Genomic DNA, 9,976 nt, shown 5'->3' with positions numbered 1-9,976 from the left:
AGACTTTGATCAAGTCTCAAGTCCCTTAAATATTACACTTTGAGTAAGACACTTAACCAATCTGATTCTGTTTCTCATTTTTAAAATAATAATAATCATATACTTGTTTTACCTTCTTTATGGAGTTGCTTTAAGGTTCAAATGAACTAAAAAATGTTACAAAATGCTTTATAAACTGTAAGTACAATAAAAATGCAGGATAATATTACAGATAATAACTTGGAAAGGCAAGCCAAAAAATGATAAGGCATGTAAAAGTTCAACTTGCTCTTTATGATATCTGAAATAGGGCTTAGACGCATTAAATTTAAAAATAGAATACATTTCCGTTCTCATTGGCTCAAACTATCAGTAACAGTGCCACGTATCCCGAACCTTGTCCTACTACAGAGTAAGTGTATCCAATGTACACAGGCCTTTCTTCTGAAAGTAAAGCCCAGAAGAAGGAAAAAATCTCCTTTTCAGGATTCTGCTTTGCATAAAAGATTCAACATGAGACAGTGGTCAACTGTAAATAATCCAGTGAGCAAATAGCAGTATGTTCTCTTAACCTATTTTCTTCAAATTACAGAAAGGAAAATAAACATGTTCCCATAACATTCTAAATTTAATTAATTCTCTTGTTAAAGCAGGTGGCAGGGAGGAGATAGCTGAAAATTTCTAAAATTACTAAGTAAGGTTTATGTAAAAGGTAATGGAAGACTCTTTACTTTGAGGTCCAGTCCTTCAAGATTACTAGGATTTCCAGAGAAAAATACTGCAAGGTAATGAGTGGCTGTCTCCACAGGACAATATTCTGCCTTTCTTCCCGATCCCTCTTCTTCTTTTCATTCATTGAAGAGGGGTCTGAAAAACATGAGTGCAGAAATTAAACAAAATGCTCGCTTTTTCCAATCACTTTCAAAATTCATCCCACATTTGAAGGACTGCATATAAACCTCAAAAAAACAATGTGGTTCACACTGTGACAACGGGCTGGGTGCTTCTGCTCTATGCAATTATTGTCAGGACACAAGTTTCTTTTTTGTACTGGAATACTAAATTATCCCACTCCTATGAAGGGCAATTCAGCATCACTTTTTAGGCCTTGACCCATAATTACTATGAAGAGTAAAAAATATATAATTAATCTTATATAAGATATATAAGAATCTTGTATTATGATATAGAATATCATTTTATTAACAAGATAATAGATATATTTCTATTTTATTCTAATGAAAAAAATATTATTTAAACCTGTAATCAGCGGTTCTCAACCTGTGGGTCGCGACCCCTGAAAATACATCCTGCATATCAGATATTTACATTACGATTCATAACAGTAGCAAAATTACAGGTATGAAGTAGCAACGAAAACAATTTTATGGTTGGGGGTCACCACAACATGAGGAACTGTATTAAAGGGTCGCGGCATTAGGAAGGTTGAGAACCACTGCAGATCATCTCCCTCCAAACCACCATACTTTACCTGTGAAGTTTCCATTATATTGTTCCTTGTTCATTGCTACACGTCTCTGGTCACAATTTTTTCCATTCTCTGCCATTTCATAGATCAATAACTCTTGAGGAGCTAATAAAGCAAAATAAAATCCAGTGATACATGACATAATTCTGCTCTGCCCCAATGACTAAGTAAAACTGAATACAGTAACATGGAAGTAACACTACACATGCTATCTGAACAATGTGCTTACTGTTTTTGTACTTGGAGTAAAGTTAAATGAGATCATACTGGTGGGGCCCTAATTCAATAGTACTGGTGAATTTATAAGAGCATCATCCCGATATACCAAGGTTGTGGGCTTGATCCCCAGGCAGAGCACATACAAGAATCGATCAATGAATCCATAAATAAGTGGAACACAGATCGATATTTCTCTCTCTCAAAAAAAAATCAATAAAAAAATATAAAGAGGCCCTGACCGGTTTGGCTCAGTGGATAGAGCGTCGGCCTGCGGACTGAAGGGTCCCGGGTTTGATTCCGGTCAAGGGCATGTACCTTGGTTGCGGGCACATCCCTAGTAGGGGGCGTGCAGGAGGCAGCCGATCGATGTTTCTTTCTCATCGATGTTTCTAACTCTCTATCCCTCTCCCTTCCTCTCTGTAAAAAAATCAATAAAATATATTTTAAAAAAAATAAAAAGAGATGAAAAGACACCAGATACCTCTCTCTCTGCATGCACACAGAAGAAAAGCCATGTGAGTACACAAGAAAACAGCTGTCTACAAGCCAGAAAGGAAGGCCTCATCAGAAACCAACCCTGTCAGTACATCAATTTTGGACCTCCAGACTCCAAAACTCTGAGAAAATAAATTTCTGTTGTTTAATTCAACTAGTCGATGGTATTCTGTTATGGTAGCCCTAGCAGACTAATACAATGCTGATTAGTACAAACAAGGGGAACCAGATCACAGGAGAGTAATATTTTTCTTGGTAATAATAATAAATTGGTGTTCTGGTTTGTGAATTTGGTTAGAATAATTCCATCCTCTGGAATCCATTGAGATACATGCTTATTGCTTCAAATTTATAAGCTAAAAAGCTGAGAATCAGACACTGAAATGTGGGATCTATACCTAGATCTGCTGGACTAGACTTAACTGTGTAAGCCAGACTATCTTTTATCCAGGAAATATCCTAAGTACTTTACTACATGTGTCTTCAAACTGCAACAGTGACTGACTACAGGTTATGTTCATCTTACCCAGTATCATTTTCATCATCATAAAAGGAGCAATTTTATAGGGAAACAGGAAAACTTGGTTCCACAAAGCTGCCAATATGTCTTGGTTGATTTGAGGCCATAGCAGGGCAAGCAACCTTTGAACTAGGTCAGGGGTGGGCAACGTTTTTGTGAGTGTGTGCCAAAACCAGCAAAATCTCTGACTCAAAATTCTTCTGCGTGCCAACCCTAATTTTTAGAGAACATGTTACGCCTACTTGATATCTCTTAAGGTGTACGTATGTGAAAAACCTTGAAGAAATAATAAAATTCATTCGAGTGACAAAAACACAGTATATGATGATGAAAAATACATTTATTTTTTAATGTATACATGTACACTGATAGTCCGACAGAAAACTTAATGACTCCGTTTGATATTAACAGTGGGACTTTTGCTGCTGCATCACAGATGACAGAGATTTTACATCAGGTTTATATTTCGTGACCTTCAGAGATATGCACGAGCTACTACTTTCATCTGTCAGGCTACTCCTATTACAAGACTTAACAAAATTCATCACTGAGAACAAAGATTCACAAGCGTATGTGGATGAAAACATGGAGAGTAACGCTGTTGCAAAGTTTTTTAAACAGAAAAAAATTTCTGGGATGGCATTCCAAGTCCTCAATAGTTCGTTTTCGACACTTCTCTCTGGTACTCCTGTCTCTAATCGCTTTTTTTCAATGTTTTCCAAGTCAACTCTAAGGTCAATAAATTTCTGCTTCCAAATTGAGCTACTCTGAAATTCAATAACTGCATTTCAAAGTCAGCCATGTCTATCCATGAAAACAATTGTAAGTTTAGTTCCTCCAGATTCATGCTGTCTGGAAACCTCATGAATTTTGCTGTCTCTTCCAGTTCTCTGAATTTCGCAAATCTTGAGAAGAACTGCTCAATAGTTGACTCGATGATGTTTAAAAACAGCTTTTGAAGGCTTTGACAGTCTGTTCTGTCATCTTTTGGGAGGTCTTTGATGTGCCTCTTGAGGTTTGGAAAATATCTAAATCTCTCACCATCCACATCCCTCTTAAAGACTTCCAGTTTCTTTTCAAAAGCCTTTATGTAACCAAACATAACATCAAGTGTCTTGCCAGTTCCTTGTAATTTAACATTTAAGTCATTCAAATGTTCACAAAAATTGTAAATGGAAGATTATAAGAGTGGGTTTCGCGTGCCAGCAAAAGTTACTAGCGTGCCATGTTTGGCACGCGTGCCAGGGGTTGCCCACCTCTGGACTAGGTACTTCATCTGTATTCCACATATGAGGACCGAATGCATTCTACCCTATTCTAATTCTGTTCTCCTTCTCAACTGAAAGTTTTATTTCTTGGTTATTTCTTGGAGCTAAAAAGAATCCTATCACCATCACATACTTAATAGTTTAAGCCTTTGTATTTGACTTCATTTGTAAATGTTCATGTCATTCTTAAATGGTGTGTGTGTGTGTGTGTGTGTGTGTTTGTGTGTGTGTGTGTTTTGATTTGGGGTACTCTCGGTAATTTAATTATCTACTTCTAGAGAAATTATATATAATTGCCCTGTACAGTGACTGGCACATACCAGGCACTTAATGTTAGTTTATCCACATTCTTTTTATGAATGTCACAATTTTCCATATTTCCACACCGTACATGAACCACATAACTGGTTTCCACAGAAGCATCCACAGAATCAGAAATATCTTAGTTTGTTATGCTGGATAACAAAAATGAATTATTTAGCATCAATCCAAACATTCTGAAAAGTACTAAAAGGACAATTTGTTAAAAAATTATTATGGGGTAAAAGGGCTCTAGCCTATCTATGTAGCTAGGGTAAGATGAAGCAATCATTTTCAAGGAGAGCCACTTTTCACAGTTGAATGCAGTAGCATTCATTTTGGAAATCTGAAAAAACAATTATCAGTCAGACTCCTGTATGTGGGAATAAACCCAAGGTATTGCTAGCCTGTTTAAAGGATTGAAATATCCTCAAACAGGAATCTAGCATATCTTCCTGATATCAGTGGAGCTTACTTTGCAGTGAAAGTGTTGTAATATTAATTTTAATGGCATGTACTGAGATTAAGTTGTTGAAATAAACTCTATAGGTCTGTGGATGGGATGAGAAGACAGAAATAGGAAAGAAGCATAACTCAAATATTGAATATAATTTTCATTGTGAAGAGATATCTACATAAAAGAAATGCTTTAAAAGGCTGTAACTTGCAGATTTTAAACACAGCCGAAGCATTCAAAAGAAAAGGTTGATATTAAAATATGCATGGGGGGGGGGGGGGTTGTTTCTAGAAGAAATCCTTAGAAAATAGTGCTAAAATCAGCTCACAAAGGTTCTTTGTAGGCTGTATGTCCAGTGCTAAGACTATAATACTCCATTCATTTTAAACATTAGCTACATTTGTAATGCAAAAACAATGTGAAACTAAATTACTGAGTTCCTCAAAGCAACACAAAAACCATTTAAAAGTAAAATGAAAACAGCAACTCCCCCAGTAATATAAGAATTACTGGAGAATTTAACAAGATGAAAAGGAAAAGCAAATAAGATGAGTGCAACTCTTGATTCTAATTTTCTTGGCCAGTGTTCTAAAATAAAATGAACATACTTCCTCTTAAGAAAATAATCTATCCAAATGATTCTATTTACTCACAAACATATTAAGGTAGCTTTCTCAATAAAACACACTGTTTTTCATAAAAGGCAGCCAACTTGAATATTATACCTTTCTTGCTTTCAGAAGTGTATCCTTAACTGGCTTATTTAGTACATTCAGTCACAGACTACGCCAAAATAAACTGTAGATTTCCTTAAAACTGGTAAGATTAAGAAATTGCAATTTATTTTGGAAATTTAACAAATAATCTAGGTGAAGAGTAATATATCTTGACTAGTGAGGCTTTCACCTGTGCAGGGATATAAAGCCAAAGATAATTCAAACACCCTGCACAATATCAGAAGTGACTATCAGATCACCTGACTCTGAGAGCCAGATCGTATCTAGCACATGGTTGTGACAGTTTAAGAATGTGTTCTTGGAAAATTCATTATTTGAAGGAGAATATATGAAAAAAATTATTTGAATCTTTTTGAACTTTCAAAATCTTGGAGAATTCAACAAATTAAAACTCCAAGTTAGGATATAATTTAAAAGCATTCAAAGTCTAAATAAATCTCCTAAGAATGGCTTAGCAGCTTATAAGGGTATACACTTCTGGCCTAAGCTGTTCCTCAACTTAATTGTGAAGTGAAGTGTAAAATACATTAAACTCATCACAGTCTTCTACTTGTTGAAAACGGCCACCGCTCCAGATCGAATTTTTAACTAGATAAAATTTTAAGTAAAAACCCAAATTGTTCAAAGATACAACCTGGAAGACATTTTAGAAATTCCATTTTTGAGAGTCTGATAGATTTAGGGGAAGGTCTCTTCATCTCTCACCTTCAATATGTAAAATATCATTTTATGTTCCTTTGTGTAAAAAAATATTTTATTTTCATGGGGGGGGGGAAGAATAACTTGTAAAAGTACAGCTTGAAAAATCCCATTTCTCATTTTCTCTCAGTATACTTCTAAATGTTCATTCAGTTAGTTATTCATAACCAATGCAAGATAAGCAAAAACAGTCACTAAAAAAGTGGGGAAGGAGTAAGAGTAAGGTCACGAATTAGAATTTGAGATAAAATAGCCAATTTAGAATTAATAGTGAGCAATAAATGAGTTTACTACCAAATCTAAATGCTAGAGAAAAAAAATTCTAAAGAATATTCTATAAGAAGAAAGCAATGATCCCCCTAATTGGCTGAGATACAAGAAATGTAAAAAAATAAAGTGGTAAATATAAAGGAAAATAAAAACAAATACTGTATAAAATGAGAAGAGTATCTAATTTGTGACAATGACAAAAACAAGTCCAAACAGACCATATATGCCAATAATTAAAACAAACATAAACAGATTAAATTCATCACTTTAAAAAATATCCCAGCCCAGCCAGTGTTGCTCAAAGGTTGAGTGTTCACCTATGAATCAGGAAGTCACAGTTCAATTCCTAGTCAGGGCACATGCCTGGGTTGTGGGCCCTACCCACAACCCAGGTGATGTGCAGAAGGCAGCTGATCAATGATTCTCTCTCATCATTGATATTTCTATCTCCCTCTCCCTCCCTCTCCTACCCTCTCTGAAATAAAAACATATTTTAAAATAAATAAATAAAAGACTGCAAGTTGTATTTTTTAATTCTCACCAGAGGATATGTTTTTATTGATTTTTATTTATCTACTAGAGGCCCGGTGCAGGAAATTCGTGCACGGGTGTGTGTGGGGGGTCCCTCAGCCGGGCCTGCACCCTCTCCAATCCGGGACTCCTCGGGGGATGTCCGACTGCCTCTCGCAATCCGGGACCACTGGCTCCTAACCGCTCGAGTGCCTGCCTTCATGATTGTCCCTAACTGCTCCCCTGCTGGCTTGATCGCCCCTAACCGCCTCTGCCTCACCCCGCACCCAGGACCCGGGCTGGCCACAGCCACAGGGGACCGGGGGCGGGCAGCTTCGCCCGGGCCACAGCCGCAGGTACCCAAGACCTCGGGGCAGGCGGCTTGTCCCTCTCCCAGGCCGCTGCCTGGCTGGTCCCCATTCCTCTCCCCGCCAGTGTTGAGTGTCTGAGCCGTTATGTTGTGACGCCCATTTGCATATTAGCTCTTTATTATATAGGATTTAAAAATAAATAAATAAAAAGATGGCAAGTTGTATTTTTAAAAAAATATATTTTATTGTTTTTTTACAGAGAGGAAGGGAGAGGGCTAGAGAGCTAGAAACATCGATGAGAGAGAAACATCAATCAGCTGTCTCCTGCACACCCCCCACTGGGGATGTGCCCGCAACCAAGGTACATGCCCTTGACCCGGAATCGAACCTGGGACCTTTCGGTCTGCAGGCTGACGCTCTATCCACTGAGCCAAACGGGTTAGGGCGGCAAGTTGTATTTTTTAATCCTCACCTGAGGATATGTATGTATGTATGTATGTATTTATTTATTTTATCCATTATATTTTGCTGTGTAACAACTGAGCTCCAAAATTTTGTGGTTTAAAAGAATTATGTAATATTTCTCATGATTCTGTGAATTAGGTTGAGCAGTTTGGTCTGGGCTAGCTTGGCTTTTCAGCTAGGCAGGTTTCAGCTGGGATGCCTTGTCCTTGCTCCACATGGTCCCCTCTGCTTCACTGGATTAAGCTGGGCTTTTTCACAAGGGCTGAAAGTGCCAAAGAGCAGTAGGAGAAGACAGGCTCCCACGTGCAAGTGTTTTAAGACTGTGCTATAAGCTGACTTCAGCTGAAGCTAATCCGCCATCTACACAAGAACTCTGGGCTATGTCTCTGGAACCAGAAGCCCTTGGTTATCTGTCTCTTAACCAACTCTGGCACCAGCGCCTCTTGGCACCTGGTGGTTCTCCTTCCTTTAGATTAAACACACATTCCTTTTCCCACAGGTAGACTTACTACTTTTAGCTAGAAAACACAGAGACTGGAATGTGGAAGGCATGGAGCATATCCATGTCATCTTGCTGCCACCCAAGACACCATTGGTATGTAAGTTCTCTTAATAAACTCTTAATGATGGAGTTATCAGCCTCTTTCTCTGGTCTTTCTGGTGGAGAAATTTTATGTAGCAAATTTTATGTGCCACACTTGCTAATATCCCCTTGGCCAAAGCAAGCCTCATAGCCAAATACAGAGTCAAGGGGTTGACTAACAGACTAGAAGTAAAATCATCTTGCAAAAGGGTAAGCATACAGTGAGAAGAATTTGTGATGATTTTGCAATCTAACACTCAATTTCACAATCCATCACTGCATTCTTTACATGCATTCCTTGGCAAAAGTTAGGAAGAGTAACAATAGCAACGTGTGAAAAACAACTTGTAGAGTTGAATATTGGCATACTCTTGCTAGCAATTTCATACCTAGGTATATAGCCAATAGAACCTCTTACACATGTGAAATATCACATGTACAATAATATTTTTAGCAACACTGTCTTAAAAGCAAAAGTTAAAATAATTCAAATGTCCATTGCAAGGAAAACAGATAAATTGGGGTAGAGTTACATAATGAAATATTATAGAGCAGTGAAAATAAATTTTTCATTTAACAAATATATACTGTGTGCCGGGCATAGTTTAAGATACCAGAAACAGCAGTGAACAGAAAAAAATCAAACATATCAGATAGCGATAGGTGCTATAGTGAAAAATAAAGTGTGTGTGCGTATAATTTTTAACAAGGTGGATAAAGAAGCTTTCCTGAGAATTTGACATTAGAGAAGAGCCATAAAAAATATGGGGAACAGCACTGTAGAGAAAGAGAAAAAGAAGTACAAAGACTTTGAGATAGGAATCTACTGGTAGTTTCACTTACCGATAGGTATTAAAGTTACTGATAAGATAAAATATTTAAATTCCTAAAAATTAGTTTTGTAGCCTGCCGGTGTGGCTCAGTGATTGAGCATCGACCTAAGAACCAGGAGGTCACAGTTCGATTCCCGGTTGGGACACATGCCCGGGTTGTGGACTCGGTCCCCATTGATATGCAGGAGACAGCTGATTAATGATCCTCTCTCATCATTGATGTTTCTATCTCTCTCTCCCTCACCCTGCCTCTCTGAAATCAATAAAAAACATATTTTTAGCCCTGACCGGTTTGGCTCAGTGGATAGAGCGTCGGCCTAGGGCAGTGATGGCGAACCTATGACACGTGTGTCAGAGGTGACATGCGAACTCATTTTTTTGGTTGATTTTTTTTTGTTAAATGGCATTTAAATATATAAAATAAATATCAAAAATATAAGTCTTTGTTTTACTATGGTTGCAAATATCAAAAAATTTCTATATGTGACACGGCACCAGAGTTAAGTTAGGGTTTTTCAAAATGCTGACACGCCAAGCTCAAAAGGTTCGCCATCACTGGCCTAGGGACTAAAGGGTCCCAGGTTCGATTCTGGTCAAGGGCATGTACCTTGGTTGTGGGCATATCCCCAGTGGGGGGTGTGCAAGAGGCAGCTGATCGATGTTTCTCTCTCATCGATGTTTCTAACTCTCTATCCCTCTCCCTTCCTCTCTGTAAAAAATCAATAAAATATATTTCAAAAAAACAACAAGAAACAAACAAACATATTTTTAAAAATTGGTATTGCAGATAGAGATCCTAGTGATATCTACTGATTATCTATATATATAAAAGGCTGTGCCC

At 37.5% G+C, this 9,976-nt stretch overlaps 1 protein-coding gene across 1 annotated transcript in view; it reads right to left on the bottom strand.

Annotated features, from left to right (window-relative positions):
• VMP1 (vacuole membrane protein 1) overlaps positions 1 to 9,976 on the bottom strand; it is a 98,133-nt gene that overhangs the window by 80,992 nt on the left and 7,165 nt on the right. The window contains 2 exon segments of the mRNA XM_023756741.1: positions 711 to 846; positions 1,472 to 1,573. Of these exon segments, the coding sequence (XP_023612509.1) occupies positions 711 to 846; positions 1,472 to 1,547 (212 nt within the window). The 5' untranslated portion in view covers positions 1,548 to 1,573.

The sequence above is a fragment of the Myotis lucifugus genome, unplaced genomic scaffold (assembly GCF_000147115.1).
Source record: "Myotis lucifugus unplaced genomic scaffold, Myoluc2.0 scaffold_99, whole genome shotgun sequence".
Taxonomy (NCBI): domain Eukaryota; kingdom Metazoa; phylum Chordata; class Mammalia; order Chiroptera; family Vespertilionidae; genus Myotis; species Myotis lucifugus.
The sequence above is the reverse complement of the archived record's forward strand: the minus strand, read 5'-3'. Positions and strand labels throughout refer to the sequence as shown.